The sequence below is a fragment of the Lithobates pipiens genome, unplaced genomic scaffold, assembly GCF_037356315.1.
Source record: "Lithobates pipiens isolate NorthernLeopardFrog02 unplaced genomic scaffold, aLitPip1_a1.2 Scaffold_19, whole genome shotgun sequence".
Classification (NCBI taxonomy): Eukaryota; Metazoa; Chordata; class Amphibia; order Anura; family Ranidae; genus Lithobates; species Lithobates pipiens.
Genome location: NW_027507764.1, coordinates 508,899,463 through 508,919,738, shown reverse-complemented (window position 1 = coordinate 508,919,738; position 20,276 = coordinate 508,899,463). Strand labels below are relative to the sequence as shown.

Genomic DNA, 20,276 nt, shown 5'->3' with positions numbered 1-20,276 from the left:
TGTTTTTCTTTTATTTATGTATTTATTTATTATTTAATGCATTTCTGTGGGGGAAAATGCTTAAAAAAGGCACCAATCTGCCCTATTCAAGCAACAAAAGGAGCTCCAAATTGGTGAATTTTGTCATAAGATCTATGGTTGGTAAACTGGTGAGTTTTGGCCATTTGGCTTGCTGTAGGCAGGTGACCCGCTATAGTTGTTGATTTGTGGACTAGCATTGGTGTTGTTTGAGAATGCCTTTTTTTCCTTTTTCCTATTGATGCAACTACATCATTACTGCTTTTGGCAGCAGCCGGCAATGTCAGCTAAATCTCAGCTGCTGTCTTTTCTGAGGCTAGTTTTGAGCTTGGAAGTTTCAGTTTAATTTTCTCCAAAATTCCAGGGTGGTGAAGCATTATCATTCTTGGCCTGCTGTGCAAGAGTGGTTCCATGTTCTAAGGAAGAGGACTGCTAGGCAAAAATGTTGAAAGGAAGGACTCCTTCCAGCCAGCAATAGCACAAGCTTTCCAGATAAGTCAACCCAGTTTCTCCCCACATACTTGAGCGGGTGTTGAAGGCAGCTTTACAACACAAAGGGGTTGATCTACTAAAAGCAAATAGGCTGTTCACTTTGCAAGTGAAGTTGCAAGCCTAGTGAAGTTGGTGAAGTTTTACGTTGCAAAGAATACCCAATCACGTGCAAGGATAATAAAAAAAAAAAACTATTTCGCAATGGAAGTCAGCTGAGCTTCACTTCATTCACTAAGCTCTGGGGCAACTTCCCTTGCAAAGCGAACAGCCTATTTGCCTTTAGTAAATCAACCCTAATCTCCCCAACCTGTTTCCCCCATCTGATGGTGAGTAACCCAGATGCCCCATTCACTGGGTGAAATTGATTGCATGTTTCAGGAAATGTTCAAGTTGTGTGTGATGTATGCATTCATATTCTCAGTGTCAACTCTGTATTTTCCACCAAATTCCACCAAGAAGCAATGCCATTGGACTGGCTTGTGGGTAAGCATGACCATACAATGCCTTTCAAAAGTAGAACTCTCTTGAAACTCTCTAATGTAAGCAGTCAATCCTATATTTCTTTTTCCAGTCCCTCCCTGAACGTCATGGCCCAAGACATACCTAAACCAATGACAAAGCAGTCCACATTGGCTGCTTTTGCTTCCAGGGAAGCAGCCAGTATTCAGTTGCTGCTATACAGATACACATTGCTGCTACAAGGGTTGATGTGGGAAACAACCTTTACATAAAAACGTCTGGGCTCACCCACCCACAGACTGTGGTTGTTTTTTTTTGCCCTTGTTCTTCTCTTTTTACATTTTTGCATCACAAGAAACCCAAAATATACAATCCATGTCCATTTCATGTGCATCAATCACATGGTCCCATGCTGTACCATACTGTACTCTTGGATAACGTGTTCTTGATGCCCCTCCAATGTTCGTGAGCCATGTTAGAGAGAAGAACAAAGAAAAAAGTTCAACCTCTAGTCAGTGTTGTCAATACCTTCATTTTTTGCTAAGCTAGGGTTTCTTTTTGGGAGGAAGGTAAAAGCCCACTATGTCCATTGTAGACTTAACGCGACTCCTGATTTTGGGTAATACATTGGAAAATACGCTGTGTATTTTCACAACTTCTAATCTATTCTCGTATTTGCATATTAACTTCTTAAAATCTTATGTATGTAAGCAGAGTATTTTATATATGTATGGCAGATGACACCAGTTTGCAAGACCACAACACTTGCAGAAAAATGCTATAGCTAGGCAAGTCAGAAAACAAGATCTGCCATAAAGTGGGGCTTCCGTCCCCTAATGTCAAGGCTCCACTGCCTATGCTTGACAAGGAAACATAATGTTATACTATCCAATCAAAGTCACAAAGCTTATCATGGAGAACCATGCTGCATAATCTGGCTATCAAACATCGTGTTAATTTCGTTGATGAAAATATTTTTGTTGACTAAATTAACACTATTTTAGTTGACTTAAATATGACTAAAACTAAAACAATTCAGATGACTAAAATACAACTAAAATGAAAATTACATTTTAGTCAAAAGACTGTAACTAAGACCAAATTGCAATTTGTTGTCAAAATTAACACTGCACTACCACATAAGAATAAATAGGGGGTATCTACTAAGCTGCTGAAAGAAAAGAAAAAAAAAGAAAAAGGCTTTCTTACTTATTTATTTTTGTAATATTTATTGTTGGTAATATATTCAGGTACAATGTGCAATGGCATTACAGAAAATAAAGCTTAACTTTTTTTTTTATATATATATATTTTAACCACTACAATACAGGGCACTTTCACCCCCTTCCTTCCCAGCCCAATTTTCAGCTTTCAGCGCTCTAGCGCTTTCAGTGACAATTGCGCGGTCATGCTACACTGTACCCAAATGAAATTGTTATCATTTTGTTCGCACAAATAGAGCTTTATTTTGGTGTTATTTATTCACGACTCCGTTTTTTTTTTTGCGATATAAGCGCAAAAATAGCGGAAATTTGGAAAAAAAAACAATATTTTCTTTTTTCTATTTTAAAAGAAATCCAATAAAATCAAATTTTGTCATAAATTTAAGCCAAAATGTATTCTGCTACATGTTTTTGGTAAAAAAAAATTAAGTGTATAATAATTGGTTTGTGTGATCACGGACATATGTACGCAAATGATCATGTACATATGTGTGCAGGTGATCACGTACATATGTGTGCAGATAATCATTGGGACATGTGATTTTAGTGGGACATATGTGGGGGACATGTTTTTATTATTAGGGACATGTGTTTTTATTATTTGGGGACATGTATGTTTTGGGGACATGTGTGTTTTGGGGACATATGTGGGGACTGTGTTTGTACTGTGTGGTGTGTTGTGTGTTTACACTACACTGATGATCAGTGAGTAAAAAGCTGTAAAAAGCAGCCCATACTCACTGATCATCAGCCGGCTGCAGCGTTCTGCTCTCCTCTCCTCAGCGGTGACTTCCGTGTGAGGAGAGGAGAGCCGATTGCCTAGCAACCGGCTGTTTGTTTACATCACATGACGGCCGTGATTGGACACGGCCGTCATGTGATCAGGAGGGCCAATCACAGAGCCCTCCTGCCGATCTGAGATGTGCCGTGTCCGGGTGACACGAGCACATCGGGATCGCGCCGCTGCGCGGGCACGCGCGCGTGTGATCCCGCTACTCCTGAAGGACGTTCCTGAACGTCCTATCAGGAGTAGACGGCTCCCACCCGGCCGTATATATGCATTGGCCGGGTGGGAAGTGGTTAAAGTTGCATTTTTGTTTGTCAAAAAACTATATATATATATATATATATATATATATATATATATATATATATTTTTTTTATGAAACTTGGTTTTATTTATAATTTTTTATATATATATATATATATATATATATATATATATATATATATATATATATATATATATATATATATATGTGTGTCTGTAGTGCATGTTCAAACCTTAATACCATAAATAATAACATGTTATTAGATTTTTTATCCAGGTGTATATAATGAGTTTGGTAATTCTAAAGAAATGCTTAACCTCCCTGGTGGTATTATGTCAGATTTGTGCGTCTCAAAGTGGTACAATTATTTTGCATCGAAATTTGGCGTTTTATGTTGTAGGCCTGTAATTCTTAGCAATAACACACTTAAATCTGTCCAAACAAGTGTCTAGTTGATATCCCGGGTATGATGAATTTTGAAACACAAAATTATCAATTATAATATAATAAATATAAAAAATAATAATATAATAATAATAAAATTTATTTCCCCACGAATTACTATCGCTCAATTCTGCAAGTGTTAATTTACTATCGTTGTTTTCTAGCTGGTCTAAAACCACTTTTTGGTTGCTATGGACAATCTCCAGTTTCCAGGCAGAAAGAACAGTATATATCATATAAAATTGCATGCAGGGCATTGGACAAAGCACTAAGGACAAAAGGGATGTGAAATACTTTCATACAGTAATGTAATCTGTAAGATTACACTGTACTATATGTATTATGATTTTTCAATTTTTTGAATTTGCCGCCGGGCTCCGCCCCCATGCCTTGCGACTCTCGCAGGGAACAGAGCCCAGCACAGAGAGGCATTCGGCAGAGGACCGAGCCCACGGTCACAGCGGGGGGACATCGCAGGATCCTGGGGACAAGGTAAGTATATATGTGGCTCAGCGTTACTAATGGTACTGGGAAAACTGCCAGGGAGGTTAAATGTTTAAATGCATTTAAATTTGACTAAATCCAATTCAATTTTACTCAACTAAAACTTACTGGAGATTTTGGTCAACTAAAATACCAAAAACATAAGAAAAAAAAATTGAAGTGACAGCAGAAAAATGTATTCAATAAATATATTTATATATATTATATTTTTTTATTATTACAGCACCAACTACTAACGATTGTGGTGTATGTAACCTGTGTGTATCTCGCTCTGATACAAGTCAGTGCCTCCCCAGCCACTGACCTCACCGCACATCCCTGCCACACTGCCATGAATGCTGGGGTGTGAGCTGGAGCGAAGATCTTCTTGGTGGCAAAGTAACTGGGGGTGAATGGTGGGCACCAGGGTGCAGATATCACTAGTGGTGACTGGTGAGCATACTGAGATATGAGCTACAGTATGTTCACTGAAGTAGCATGGATATTAAGGAATGATCTGTGTCTACTTTGGGGCAAGTCTCATTGGTCACTGAGTGATGGAGTTATAAATCACAAGACTGACTGTACTAAAATACAAATCCTTTGGCAGGTAAAGCAGAAAATGTATATTTATTTAACTTGTGTGTCTAGAGCTTTATGGGGATATTTAGCTATCTGTTTGAAGCTGTATGAACATCAATTGTTATTTAAATTGGACAGATTTATAGGCTCAATCCTGCTTTGCCTTCTGTATGCTGGAGATGTGCTCATGCAGATGGAGATTTTTTTTCATGTTTTCTGGACCTGACCATCTATCTCCTGGTTTTGGCCCAGAGTGGTGGGCATAATTAATGATGTATCTCAGGCTCACCACCCACTAGAGCCAAGGGTGTGCTTACTGGAAGACATGACCACCACTGTAGCGGAGAGAACTTTTCTGGGTCTGTCCCTTGCTCGAAAGTCCATTGACATGCATTGGAAGAAATCTACCTCTTGCATTTTAGGAACGTCTCATTAATGCTAGCCTGCCTCTCCACTGAGATACCTACAAACAGGGGCAGAAAGAATATGTTTTGTATCGTCTGGTCAAGGTGGATGAAGGAACCCTCCACAGCAGATGATTCCAGTTATTAAAACTTTTCGCTAAACCCTGGAAGTTGCGTATCTCTTCATGGCTATTTTGCCCATTTGTATGTATTCATACATATGCTCTGTAGCTTTTCTCTTTTTCGGTTTTGTGAACTGGTTCCTGAGCCATCATGTTATGGCTTTTTTCGTTGTTAGGCCGCGTACACACGCGCGGACTGTTCGCCCAACTTTGTCCGTCAAACAGTTTCGGCAAACAGTCCGCTCAAAATTAGCATGGACGGACATGGCCACACACGACGAACGAACAGTTTGCTGAAACCGTGCGCGATGACGTGAACGGCACGTACGACGGGACGAAAAATACGACGTCCTATACACTGCATTATAACTTTCGGCGTGTAAATCCTTTCTGAGCATGCGCGCAACTTTGTTTGACGAACAAGCCTACACACGAGCGGACTGTTCGCTGAAACAAGGTTTCAGCGGACAGTTTTACGGAATTTCCGAAAAACCTTGTTCGTCAAACTGTCCGCTGAAACTGTCCGCTGAAAGCCAACACACGAGCGGACTGTCCGCCCAAACACTGTTCAGCGGACAAAGTTGGGCGAACAGTCCGCCCGTGTGTACGCGGCCTTAGATTCCCTATGTGTAATATTACCAGTGACCCTCCCTGCTGCATGGTTTAGGTCATTGGAGTTTATAGTATTTATATATATATATATATATATATATATATATATATATATATATATCCAAAACATATATACCATAGATAGATTTACCAAAAACATAATGTACAGATGTTTTCACACTAGGACATTTTTGACGCTTGAGATTGACTATAATGCCGTGTACACACGATCGGAATTCCGGCCAGAAAAAGACCGGTGAGAGCTTTTCATCGGAAAATGCGACCGTGTGCATGCTCCATCGGAATTTAGCTGTCCGAATTCCCGCTAGCCAAAAATTTATAGCATGTTCTCAATTTTCCCAACGGAAAAACTTTCTATCGGTAATTCCGATCGTGTGTATGCAATTCCGACACGCCAAAAATCACGCATGCTCAGATTCAACTACGAGACAGAAGCTATTGGTTACTGGCTATTGAACTTCCTTTTTCTAGTCACGTCATACGTGTTGTACGTCACCGCGTTATAAACTATCAGAATTTGGTGTGACCGCGTGTAGGCAAGACAGCTTGAGCCGAATTCTGTCAGAATTCCGTCGGGAAAACCATCAGAGCTTTTTCCGACGACAATTCCGATCGTGTGTACGCGGCATAATACATTTTCCCATGTTCATGCCATTGTTCAAAGACATTGACCTATTCAGTTACTTCACAGCCAACCTGTGCCTACAGATACCCATCTTGAAAGCCAGAGGTACAATTTAGGAAGCCACTCAGTATGGTTTTCCTACTATTCTGCTACCCATAACTTCATCTGACAATGGAAACACTATCACCTGTGAAATATATGGCTGTCACACATTGTCCATTCAGCTCATCTAAAGAAGTCGCCTCGAGGGGTAACTTAAACATCTGTAGCTGCCATTGTAAAAGCAGAAATTACAAAGAGAATTTTAACTGCAAACTTTCCACTACCTGTACCTAGAGAAATTGGAGCAACGACCTCAAAACATTTCTTTCATAATTCAGTATAGGTGATTATTTAACTTTATTCTGATTGTCATTATCTTTATGTGCTCTCCTTCCTTTCCATGCTGTCCTTTACAGATCCTTTGTTTTTCCACACACAATTGTCATCTGTTGCTTTATATGAAATTAACAGACTGTCTAAAGATCTTTCGGACATGTGGCAGACACGTATGCTGTTTATTGCATATTGTATGATCTTTACACAATTTGTAAGATGGGAACATAGGCTTATTTCTGCTCACGCAGCGGGGGATGGGATGAATGTAAACTAAACCCAGGCAATTAACGTTGCTTCTCCTGTTGATGCCCCAACATTATCTTCTGAGGTTATTCATATCCCATATGCTGGCCATAGATATACGATGGTGCTCTGCAGATACGGTTGCTAAAAGTATATATAAACCGGAACGATGAACTTCTCTTATTTGTTCTGTTTTGGTCTGTTAAATGAAATGTACCATTGGAAGCAATTGTCTGCTGGATAATTGCAAAAAAAAAATTAGGGCTGTGGAAATTAAAGATTAATTCCTTGATTAATCGATTAATTTTTCTGATCGATCAAAATTCTTTTGATCAGTACTCACCTCTCTACCGGCTTCCGCGTCTTCAGGGAGCTCCATTGGAGATCCGGTGACGTCACGGACATCAGCGTCACCAGACTCCTCCCCCTTCCCCAAGTGCCTCTGTCTGCTAACAAAGGGAAGGGGAGAGGAGTCCGGTGACGTTGAAGTTCTGATTGAACGTAACACGAACGGGGGAGGAGCTACGCACGACGTCACCCGCTGCTGCCCTACAGAACTAACACGATTGTGGGCTTTACATGCTGTGTTTTTATCATCTTTATGTGAGTAGTTTGTGTTTTGAACACAAAAATTAAATCTTATACTTAAGCGGTGAGCACTTAGATCTTTTCTTTCTACCAGTAACCTGGCGTCCTTGCTGATATCTAAGGAGACGTGAGAGAAGTTTATGGTCCGTATTAACCCTTTTGATACCCGCTTGCATGGCCACCTGTTTGCACAGGGGTCCATGCCATAAGGTGAGAGTGATTAGTTAGACCTGAGGTGGAGGAATTGCCACACTACTGTGGAAAAAAATAATTACTTACGTCAGCACTACAGTTTGAATTTAAAACGTATTTGTGTGAACTGTGAAGTTAAGTCATGGATTGTAGAAACGAACTAGTGTCGGGTGATTGTATATAGTGTATACCCCATTTACCACTGACTAATGTGGAGTTGCAATCCAAGGAGATCAGCTAAGAGTAGTTGGATCTGTATGTGCGTTATAATTAATTGAAATTAGTTGATTAATCGCTTTAAAATAAACAAACGATTAATCGAACACGAAAATTTTATTCAGGAACAGCCCTAAAAAAAATGTTGACCACATCAGACATTTAAAGCTGTCCTGTGTAATGTGCACACTTCCAGTGTTATTTTAAGGTTTAATTAATCCTCCCCCCAATGCTTATCTCGGACTACAGAGCAATATTTCTGTATATTGTGGAGATTAGGAGAGTGGGAGAGATCCTGTACTTTAACAAAAGTCAACTGGGCAGAGCTGACACCATTCCTTGGGAGCTGAGTGCATTTTTAGCTGCATAACAGGTATGTTTTGCAGGTACCTTGTATATTATTTTTTTTAAACTAACGATTTTTTCCACTTCAATACCGAGCTATATTAAAATGACGTCCTTGACCTTGTGGGGGGATATCTGAATGATGCCTGCAGCTACAGGCATCATTCAGATATCATTCTTTCCAGCCAGCGATTCTATGCATGATAAGAATGATCATAGCAGCAGTTCCACCACTTGATCGTTCTTATAGGCATCCGGTGCTTCTCTGGGGTCTCCCGTGCCATCAGGAGCCCGGAGAAAGAATCGGCCAGCGACGGGAGATGATGATAGAGATTTCCGGTGACCAGATGGTCGCCAGTCATCTCTATGACCGTCGCAGTACCCGGATGTAAACAAAGCCGCGATCGCGACTGTCAGCATGAGATCGGTGAATTTTTTTTTCTCGATCTCATGCTTTCCAGCCTGGAGGAGAAATGTGGGGTCTTATTGACCTTGCATCTCTCCATAAAGCGGACCTGTCACACACTATTCCTATTACAAGGGATGTTTACATTCCTTGTAATAGGAATAAAAGTGATCCGTAAGAAAAGTGTAAAAATAAAAGAAATGAAGTAAAATAAAAAAAAATAAAAAAACGCCCCTGTCCCCGCCAGCTTACGCAAATCCTGCCTACATATGTAAACGGCATTCAAACCACACATGTGAGGTATTGCCACATGCGTTAGAGCGTGTGCAACCTCCTCTGTAACTCTAAACCGGTAACCTGTAAAATTTTTCAAAGCATCGCCTATGGAGATTTTTAAGTACTGAAGTTTGGCGCCATTCCATGAGTGTGCGCAATTTTAAAGTGTGCCATGTTAGGTATCTATTTACTCGGCGTAACATCATCTTTCACATTATACAAAAAAATTGGGCTAACTTTACTGATTTGTTATTTTTTAATTCATGAACCCTTTTTTTTTTCCCAAAAAAATGGCATTTGAAAAATTATTGTGCAAATACAGGGGGAGATAAAAAGTTGCAATGACCGCCATTTTATTCCCTAGGGTGTCTGCTAAAAAAAAAACATATATAATGTTTGGAGGTTCTGAGTGATTTTCTAGCAAAAATATTATGATGTTTACATATAGGAGAGAAGTGCCAGAATAGGTCCGGTATTGAAGTGGTTTTAAACATGCATTATGACTTCTGCAGGCAACCCCCTCCCAACTGATCTCGGGAGGAAAAAAATTATAAATTGATTCTTCTGGAAGACATTAGCACTCTATAACAGCCTCTATTTATCTGGGAAGGCATTCCACAAGACTTTGCAATGTGTATGTGGGCTAATATACCCGTTTACCCAAAGTAGCATTTGTGAGGTCAGGTAATGATGTTGGACAAACGACTCAGTTAACAATCAGCTTTCCATTTCATCCCAAAAGATGTTCAGTAGACTGAAGTCAAGGCTCTGCACAGGCCACTCCAGTTCCTCCATACCTATCTCATCAAACCATGTCTTTATGGACTTGGCTTGGTGCACCTGAATTCAAAAATTTGGAGGGGGAATATTTGGAGCATATAGTGCTTTGACCATATAAGGCTTAATGATCAGAATGTATTGTTTTCAGGTTTTTGTTTTTTTACAGATACATATGTAAATGTCTTCTGACCAATATATGTACCCTTATCAATGTGGGACACTAAAAATAATATAAATGTTAATCATCCATAACATTTCTTACCCGGACTTTTGAGATGGGGTGCCTGAAACACTTATTGGCTCCAGTTTCGCTTAGGGTTACGGCATAAAACTGGCCTTTGTTCAAGTAAGTCATTGGTCCTTCGCCTTGTTTTTGCCGCAAAGATTTTGTAGCTTCTAGAGTATACTGAAAAGTGCTGTGGGAAAAACCACAACTTATTTATATGATTACATCAGACAGCCACAATCTTACATACATGTTTGAATTCAACAAACTTTACAAGCCATGTCTCCTGCAAGAGCATCAACATTTCTTACAGCTCATCAAAAAAACATATATGCTTGCATTTATATTACCTGGATGTTTGATCATACAAGAATTCCTCCGTCACCGAGGAGCCTCGGTATTTCTAAAACAGCAGGAAATAATCATATAATTATTCATGTTTGTTTAATTGCTATACAGTATATACCCAGTTCCCATCTGTGCAGTGAATAGCCCCTATTCATCTCTGTAGTGCCCAATATTATGTACAGTATATATCACTGATCCAGCACACGCTGGCAGAAGAAGTCTGCTCAGACACCAAGCCTTGTCCACTGATATGCATTGCACCTAAGACCTGCAGTTCCAAATTGAATCCAACTGCCCTCTGAAATATCAGCTTCACAACGTACTTCAGTAGGACATCTTGATTATGTGGCCATACTGTCTATCACAAGGCCAGGTGAGAAAAGTTATCTGGGCAGGAATAAAGCCAAGATATCTTCAAGGAGGCCTACCTCTTGCATACCTGAGACTTATAATACATAAAAGGTAACTGAACTCAGTTAAATTCATGGGAATCATAGTCTTAGCCCTTGTACACACGGTCGGAGATTCCGACAACCAAATCCGTCGGATTTTGTCAGACGGATCTTGTCCGAAACTGTTGCATACACGTTGTCGGAAAATCCGATCGTTCGGACCGTGATGACGTAATTTCGTTATGATGGGACTACGTTCAGGCTAGTAGCCAATAGCTTTGATGTAGGAATTTGATCTGAGCATGCGTGGCACTTTGTCCGATCGGAACTCTCTACACATGATCGGAGTATGTCCGATCGGAGCATTTTGTTGGAAAATATTTCCGGCAAGTTGGAAAATTTGGTCCGACGGATATTCCAACGGAAACAGTCCGATGCAGACCACACACAGTCGGAATATCAAAACGCTCCGATCGGACACATTCCGTCTGAATCTGTGATCGTGTGTACAAGGGCTAAATTGGTCATGCACATTGGTTTTAGTTTCCTAACCATGAATAGGTACTTTAACCTATAACCAGTCTTCATTCTGTGCATAGAGTATGTTTTGTAGTAGCTTCACAACAAAGAAAATGGTAAGCAGTTTTTTATAGGCTACATGTACACTGGAACTGCCTTATACATTAACTCTACTGGCAGCAGAAAAGAGCCAAACATTAGCCGCCTTTAACTCTTTGATATTTTTTTTTTTTTTTTTTTGGCCAGAGTACTTGCCATTGAAATGAATAAACACCCAAGAGCTAAATGCCAAATGGCCAAACTGTGGAGAGGGATGTATAACTGCCCCTAAACTCTGTTGCTCCTAAACTCTGGTAAAAGCCTATGTATGTGTGCATGGACACATAGGCTTTTATTGAGTTGAGTTCAGGGGCTTTGGCAAAAAAAACACCAAAAGTTCCTAAACTCATGTTCAGGAGCAGCAGTGTACATGAGGCATTAGAGGCCCATAGCTTTGTGAGCATTCATGTGATTAGTGACAGCAGAGGACCCCGGTGCAAAAGAAACATTCTGGTTTTAGCTTTAGCTCATCTTATGATCTCCCCAAAAATGGGCATACCCATTTGCCACAACATCACCTGCCCAGATACTGTCACCTTAAAAAGCTCATAGGGCACTTATATGTTGGATTGTAAAGATATTTGCCTACTTTTTGTTTGGCAATTCCGCCACGTGTCTGTTTGCTAACTTGTATGCTCTGACCACATTATCATTATCACTGGGCAAGATAATAAGAAGTGGAAGTAAGGGTCTTTTTCTATCTAAACCCCCGGGCCTTCCACATAGCTTCCTGATATACCTACAACTTTCTGTGATGAGAAAAGGGTAGACTTTTTAGTACAAAGTATGTAAGCAAAGGACACATTCTTGCCACAACCCTAATTATGTGGACCACAAAGAATTAAATTATATTAAAGCAGAGTTCCACCCAAAAATTGAACTTTCACTTTTCTGGGTTCCTCCCCCCCTCCGGTGTCACATTTGGCACCTTTCAGGGGGGAGGGGGAGCAGATATCTGTCTAATACAGGTATTTTGCTCCCACTTCCGGGGTATAGATACACGCGCCATCTACGCCCCTTCTGGCGGCTTCTCCGTTCCCTCACCACCACTGATGTTTTCTGGGAGACACACAGGTCCCAGAAGACAGCAGGGACCAGTGGGATAGCGCAGAGCGAGTCGCGCATTGCGCAGTAGGGAACCAGGAAGTGAAGCTGCAAGGCTTCACTTCCTGATTCTCTTACCGAAGATGGCGGTGGCAGCACCCGACAGCTGAGGGATAGATTGGCTTTGGGTGCCGGCATCGTGGGTAAGTGTCCTTATTTTAAAAGGCAGCAAAAAAAAAAAAACAGCGGACCTCCGCTTTAAGTAATTATAGGAATAGAGGGATTGGTTCCAAAGGAAGGACTGTTGGGAGCTGTGTATACCAACTCTGAATGTCCAGTTACATAAGAAATATTTGAACATCTTAAAGGAGCAGTCACAGTGATGTGGGTTTATCTTTCGCTGAACTGTCATAGGAATCATTGGGCTGTAAATTACAGCAAAAGCCTTTGCTTCTTCAGGAACTTCAAACAAGTGCAATCTCTGAAACCCTTAGAGATGGTCCCCACTTGTGTAATAGAAAGGTCACAATGGGGTCCGTTTATCTTGCTGTTACCACAAAGCACATTGTGGCTGTAATTTGTTTAAGCAGGCAAAAAATGTTTCCTCTCATGCACCCTAGCTGGATTTTGATTTGGGGAGCACTCTTACCCTATAAATTTAGAATAATCATAGGGAATAACTGGAAACTTTCTGAAGCCACAGAAGGCCTTCTTTTTCAAAGTATTTGAAGAAGAAATTGTTGCTGTTTTCACAAGCAAGTTGTCAATATCATATATGAATTTCCCTATGTTGGAATAGAAAGATGAAGGGGAGAATCTGGCTTCTTGGACAGGTCTTCCCCCTGAGACTTTAATAAATAGGATCAATAGGGGGTCACTGATAAGAAGTCTAAACATTATTTTTTGTGATCTGTTTAGGGACAACCAAAAGTACAATATATACCGGTGTCATCCGAATATTTACTTCAGTTTCTTTGAAGCTTTCATTGTATGTGCTGTCTGGAGTACTCCGCTGATCGTCTTTGAGGTAGTCTGTATGTTGGCTGATATGTCCTCCGTAGTGACTTTGCTCAAAAATCACACTCCTGGGTTCCTCACTGTCTCCTCTGTAAGGCACGGAAGGTGACATAAATACTGGTGTGAATTCCTCTGCTTTAACCACGGTGGCAGAGGAAGCAGGGGCAGAGGGACTGTTTGATAAGTTACTGTTATACTGTTCTCTCTTCGAGGAGTCTACAGTCTCTGTGTTCAAGGAAAGGTTCACTGGAAGCGTCTTCAGAACTTGCACCCTGTTCTCTCCAGTGCTCAGGTTACCTGAAGTTTCAGAATTCTGAATGCCGTTCCTGGATGTACAAGAATTAAAAAAAGCTCATTATAACAGATGGCAAAGAAAGGGGATAAATAGTAAGCTACAGAAGTGTTTTAATACATAGCATGTATATAGGTGGCCATAATTGCTAGATATACAGCTTTCCTTCTTGATTCTTAGTCCCAATTCACACCTGTGTGGTTTGCTGTGCTTTGGCCGTCACACGACACAAGAGGAATCCCATTATTGTCTATGGGGCCAATTCACACCAATGCACTTCTGTGTGACTTGGAAAATGATGCTGGTGCTTCTTTTTTTTATGTATTTAGCTCCATAGACAGCACATATAAAACACATGAAAAACATAGAACATTTTTAAAAGAATAAATTGACAACATATAAAAAAAAGAAAGAAAATGCAGACACCAACTGGCAACCTAGCCCAAAAGAAATAGTATCACAATCTTTTTTTTCCATTACAGGCATTCCCAACTTTTAAGTACACAATAAGGCTTATTTACTAAAGCTGGAAAGTGCAAAAGCAGACTCACTTCTGCATAGAAACCAATGAGCTTCTAACCCCAGCTTGTTCAATTAAGCTTTTTTAATAAAACCTGGAAGTGAGTCTGATTTTGCGCGTTCCATCTTTAGTAAATAAACCCCATTGTGTACTTAAAAGTGGGGTATGCCTGTATTGAGTTCCCAGTTAGACAAAGTACATGTAAGTACTTTGTCCCATCTCCCTAGATGCCCTGTAACACTAGCTGCAATGTCGGACAGGCCACCAGCCACCCAACACTGCAGCTAACAAGCAGATGTCCACGTTGCTTTAATGCGCCTCTCTCCGAATCCTAGTATTTTCCGAGGAAAGCATCAGCAAGAGGAATGCAGAGGGAGGTGGGACATGGCAACCTCCCATCTCTTTGCATTTCTGGTGCCCATGCTTGCCTATGGCAAGTGCTTGGAGAAAGAGATAGGCACTAAAGTAAGAGATAGGCACTAAAGTAAGAGATAGGCACTAAAGTAAGAGATAGGCACTAAAGTAAGAGATAGGCACTAAAAGCAAAGCAGCTGTCTCCTTACAAAGTGTTGGGTGGCTGTGAGCCAAGGAAGGCAGGGGGTGCCTGCAGCTAGTGTTAGAGGCCACCTAGGGAGAAAAGACAAAGTACTACATGTACTTTATCCCATCAGGAACTCAATAATGTAAAAATTTCTCCTTTAAAATGTGAGTGTACTCTCCTATTACCTCACTGTATGTCTATTGGTCTACTCAGATTCAATGAACACAATACAATCTCGAGGTGGACAATCCTGCAACTAGTTTTATAAGAGTTTTCTCAGCAATTATGTTGATTGCTCTGTCTGGCACACACCAAAGAATTTTTTTTATGAATCTACATATCAAATACAATTATAAAAATAAAAAAATACATCAAATGTAAACTATACATTTAAAAGAGAAACTGCAGTCTGCTCACATAATTTGTAATAAAAACATCTTTGCCATTCTGAAGCTTCCCTCCAACCACTTTGCATATTATTTTATATATACTGTGATTCTGTACTTGCCAAATATACTGCAGAAATCTCCCTCCACTAAGTGTGGCTGCATCCATTTTAAAGGTGTTGTAAACCCTTACAGACCACTTTGACCTACAGGTAAACCTGGACTAAGGCTTACTTGGAGGTCCAAGAAATATCTCATAAACCTACATGGTTTAGGAGATATTTGCAAATGACAGCCACCGATGTCTACGGTGCATTCGCCGAAGACAGCGGCGCGAAGGCGCACTAAACATGCCGCTGCTAACGGCAATTATGCCATTAGTGGCGGCTCCCATGCGCATGTGCAGAGTTAAGGCCCTCGTTGCTCCGGCCAGTCACAGCCCCGGAGCCACGATACCCGGAAGTCACTCCGGGTATCATGACGGTGTAGAAGGAGGGCTTCCATCTCAGGTAAGTTATTCATAATGAGCTATGCATACTAGCTCATTATTCCTTTGCCTTGCAGAGTCTATTTTTATTTTTATTTTGATTAAGGCTTTACTTCCTCTTTAACTGTGGGCAGCTGAAGCTGCTACCTGTTCACTTCCTAGATTTACACAGACACACAGAGGCACACCTCCAGCTCTGCAGACCTGCAGCTCTCATTGGCTCTCTTAAGACTCATCCCCCTCCCTTCCTGGCAAACTCTCACAAGAGTGAGAGAGAGAGTTGTGCATGATTCAATAAGCCTAGGCTAATGACCAGACAAGAAACAGGAAGTGGGCTGTATAAGGTATTTACTGGCAGAAAAATATGTTTTACTTTCAAAAGATAAAACAACAAGGGCAGATTTAATAGATGGAAAGTTGAAAAAAATGACTGAAGGTCCGCTTTAAACGTGCACTTGCTGAACTAGACTAATGTATCTTTTTAATCTTATCTTACTAACAACAATAGCAATACAGCTTTAATTGTGATCTCCTCTACACGCATGTGCAGATCATTGTCTGTTCTAGTAGCATCTCATACAGCATGCCGGATATAACATTACAGTCCCTTATCTATGAGTAGCAGAGAACCTGACGTTGTTTTATGATTGTTCTTATCATTAGTAAAGATTGGTAGGAAGAGAGCAATAGGCAATTGTCATAATTGTGACATCACATTTCCACATTTTGGTAATGACAAGCGAAGTAGTTTCATGCTCACCCTGGACATTGTGATTGGAATATAAACCAAGATACATCTGAAATTGTATTTTGTTTAAATAGTGATTAGATTTCCTTTCATATAGGTTATACTTGCATGGCATCACAAAATGTGCTTTCTATAACCAGAAAAGAGGTGTAGAGAAGTTGGATATGTTATCCAGTATCAATTATCTGTAATTGGGCAGCCTCATGCTTTTGCTGCATGCTTTCAATGGCACTCCAACAAACTAAAGGTATGCACCTCCGATGCACCTATATTACAATGCAACCCAAGGCACTACTGACATAGAACTTGGAAGAGTGACAGTAGAGAAAAACTTTTGATCCATCATGTCTGCCCCATTTTTTTTTTTGTTTGTTTTAAACTTTTTGTATAGTATAGATCGATTTTTCTCAAAAGCAAGTTTAAATTCACTCCCAAACTCTCCCTAACAAGTTTTGTAAGTGGGGTTTCCAGATCTGAACACAGTGGACTCCATTCACAGAACCAGATCGCATGCGGTATGTAGGCGACAAAACACAATTTCCGCATACCGTATGCAATACCGCATACAATCCTAAAACTGTCAATTCGCTATACCGTTCTGCGTTATTTACCGCAAAATGCTGAAACGCTTGGTAAATACCAAATCAACAGACACTCAATTTACAGAGGGAAATAAATCATTAAATGCATACGGTAATTAAGTAGTGATCGAGGCACATGGTATTTATGGAATGTGTACTTGGTGTTAAGGAGCATGCAAAAACCAATGTGTCATCAGCTATCAGCAGGGTTCCCCCCTGACAGCTGAATGTAAAAGAAAAGCATTGCCTGCAATAAAAAATTAAGGAAAAAACAGCCTTGGGGTCTGGCATTCATTTTGAAGAGAACCCCTATGCCAAAATTTAAGCAATTCCGTGCTGTCCCCCCAAAAATTCATACCAGACCCTTATCCGAGCATGCAGCCCGGATACCAGAGCCCCCCTGCTCCAAAGCACTTGCTTGCTGAAGTGGAAGTAAATCCTCCTATCATTTTCAGCCAAGGAAGCTGCCATTTTGGCCTCTGTTTAATTTTTAACTGCAAAAATGCTGCACATATGATCAGTTATGACACCAGCCATTGCATGATTTCACAGTGTGGTTGAGAGCATGTCCAATGTGACAGAAATGTAACTGTTTTTCGAAACTGGTCAATTTATGGGTTTACTTCCACTTTAACAACCATGACATTTACTGGTTGTAATGCCGGATTCCGCCCCCTCCTTAACAACATGGTCTTTACTATTGGTAATAAATATGTTGGCTACCGCAAGAATTCGTTTATCGGACGTTTTCATTACTAAACTACTGCATGACTTCATAAAATAACTCGTTCAGTATTTTAGTAGAGTTTTTTCATAAAACTTCTTGAAAAATGTTGTGCTGTATCTTACCGCATCCTCAGAAGTGGTAAGATACCTCTTTGTGAATGGTGCCCAGTATTCTAAATGGTGTCTAATTTAAGATCTATATAGGAGAATCAGGACCTCCTTCTTCCTACTGGTGACCCCTCTAGTGATATCTAAATATCTTTACAAAGGAATCAGGACTTTTTTCCTCTTGCTGATAGTCCTCTATTGATAACTAAAGATCTAGATAGGGGAATTAGGACCTCCTTCCTACTGCTGGTGACCCCTCTAGTGATAGCTAAAGATCTATAGAAGAGAATTAGGACCTAGTTTGTCTTGCTGGTGACCCCTCTAGTGCTAACTAAAGATCTATATAGGGAAATCAGGAACTCCCTGCTACTGCTGGTGGCCCCTCTAGTGAAAGCTAAAGATTTATATTAGGCAATCCTTCCTCAGGCTGGTGACTCCTCAAGTGATAACGAAGGATCTATACAGGGGTATCAGGACCTTTTTCCTCCTGCTGGTGACCCTTTTAACTGATGAATAAAGATCCATAAAGAGAAATAAGTACCTCCTTCCTCCCACTGGTGATCTCGCTAGTGATAAATAATAGATCTATAAAGAGGAAAAAACAACAAAAATACACCTCCTGCACAAAAATGTAGTGTCCTAGTAAGTGGATTGAGCATAGCTCCATGTCACAGGGATGTAACCATGAGCATCGCTGCCCTCTTGGATTGGGGATGCCCTGAAGCCAGCTATTGACAAGCAATTGTTCAAAAATGCACTCACAAACAAGTGCCGAAGTCGTATCCTTCAAAACATATTCACCGGTTACCGTCACCGCTGAGGCCCCCCCTGGATTTTGGAGTGAACTGAGTCATGGACTACAGGGCTACAAATGAGTAGCTTGATGAGCGATTTTAATTCACTTGTTTGTGAGTGTTTTTAAAATTGTAAACTATTGCTTTTCAATAAATCTGGGAGAGTGTACTAGGCTTTTGCTCCTTCTTTTGTTTGTGTTTTGTACAATCTATAAAGGGGAATCAGGACCTCCTAACTCATGCTGGTGACCCCTCTCGTGATGTACCCCGGAATTATATTCCCTTTCTTTACTGTCATGCCACACTGATTGCTTATTTTACAATCATCTTAAAAAAGGCACCCCAAACCCTTTTCTCTCTGCACCCCAAACACTGTTTTCTATGTTCCGGGATTCGTTTTCTCTTAGTTGAGTATTTTGTATTTACAATCATTGAACTGCAGTTTCCACTACATTGACCAATCATTTAGCATTGGCATTTCCATGTTATGAACACCCCCAGAAACATTAACCTTATTGCACATCTACTGTGTGTTGTGGTGTGCTGCATTTGAAACAAAATGGTGCATGTTCAATTGAAGATCCATGGTGGTGCATTGGTAGCTCAATTCAAATGAATTGACTGCCTTAAAATATATATATATATATATATATATATATATATATATATATATATATATAAAACTATGCCTTAATATATATATTAATATATTACAGGCTTACCCAACTTTTAAGTACACAATGGGGTTTATTTACTAAAGTTAGAAAGTGCAAAATCAGGCTCACTTCTGCATAGAAACCAATGAGCTTCTAATCCCATATTGTTCAATTATGTTTTGGTAATAAAATAGGGAAGCTCATTGGTTTCTATGCAGAAGTGAGCCTGATTTTGCACTTTCCAGCTTTAGTAAATAAACCCCATTGTGTACTTAAAAGTGGGGTATGTCTGTATTATATATTCCATAATGCACTACAACAGACCAGTTCTGAAGGGGCCCTAAAGGAACCAAAACTACTCTAAAACCAATAACTGAAAGTAAAAAAAAATACTTATTGTACTTCACTTTACCTTTTCTCTTGCTCATCATGAACATGTTCATTTATTTTACTTAGAGGCAATGCCCTTTTATCCCTTGGTACCTGCAAACAGAATGAGATAGGGAGATTTTTTATTGTTATTCAGCAGCCCAACTCCAGGCAACTCTTTTTATTTTGTTTTGTATAGAGTGGTAGAATGTAAGATTTTTATTGCTTTATGTTTTCCTACTGGAGACATTTCCCTTTGTTTTCTGTGACATGAAGGGAAAATCTATCCAATGGGATCACAGACAGACAAAGAGTAATTTTCCTGGGACATTTTGTATGACTTTTTGGGACTTTTTGTCTGTGTTTCAGTTGGAGAGACTCCCCATCGCTCCCTGTTCTGGTAGGAAATGAAGGAATATTTCCCCAACAGGAACACAGACAGAAAAAATCTTCCCAGTAGGA

At 40.1% G+C, this 20,276-nt stretch overlaps 1 protein-coding gene across 4 annotated transcripts in view; it reads right to left on the bottom strand.

Annotated features, from left to right (window-relative positions):
* The window catches only part of GRHL2 (grainyhead like transcription factor 2), a 138,395-nt gene that overhangs the window by 65,018 nt on the left and 53,101 nt on the right, over window positions 1-20,276 (bottom strand). For 2 of the 4 annotated variants that reach the window (XM_077493120.1, XM_077493121.1), the window contains exons 3-6: window positions 19,858-19,928; window positions 13,533-13,932; window positions 10,538-10,590; window positions 10,224-10,377 (exon numbers count right to left, since the gene is read on the bottom strand). In XM_077493120.1, coding sequence (XP_077349246.1) covers window positions 10,224-10,377; window positions 10,538-10,590; window positions 13,533-13,932; window positions 19,858-19,928 — 678 coding nt within the window. The remainder of the gene's footprint in view (window positions 1-10,223; window positions 10,378-10,537; window positions 10,591-13,532; window positions 13,933-19,857; window positions 19,929-20,276) is intronic. The other 2 variants (XM_077493122.1, XM_077493123.1) reach the window with 1 other exon arrangement.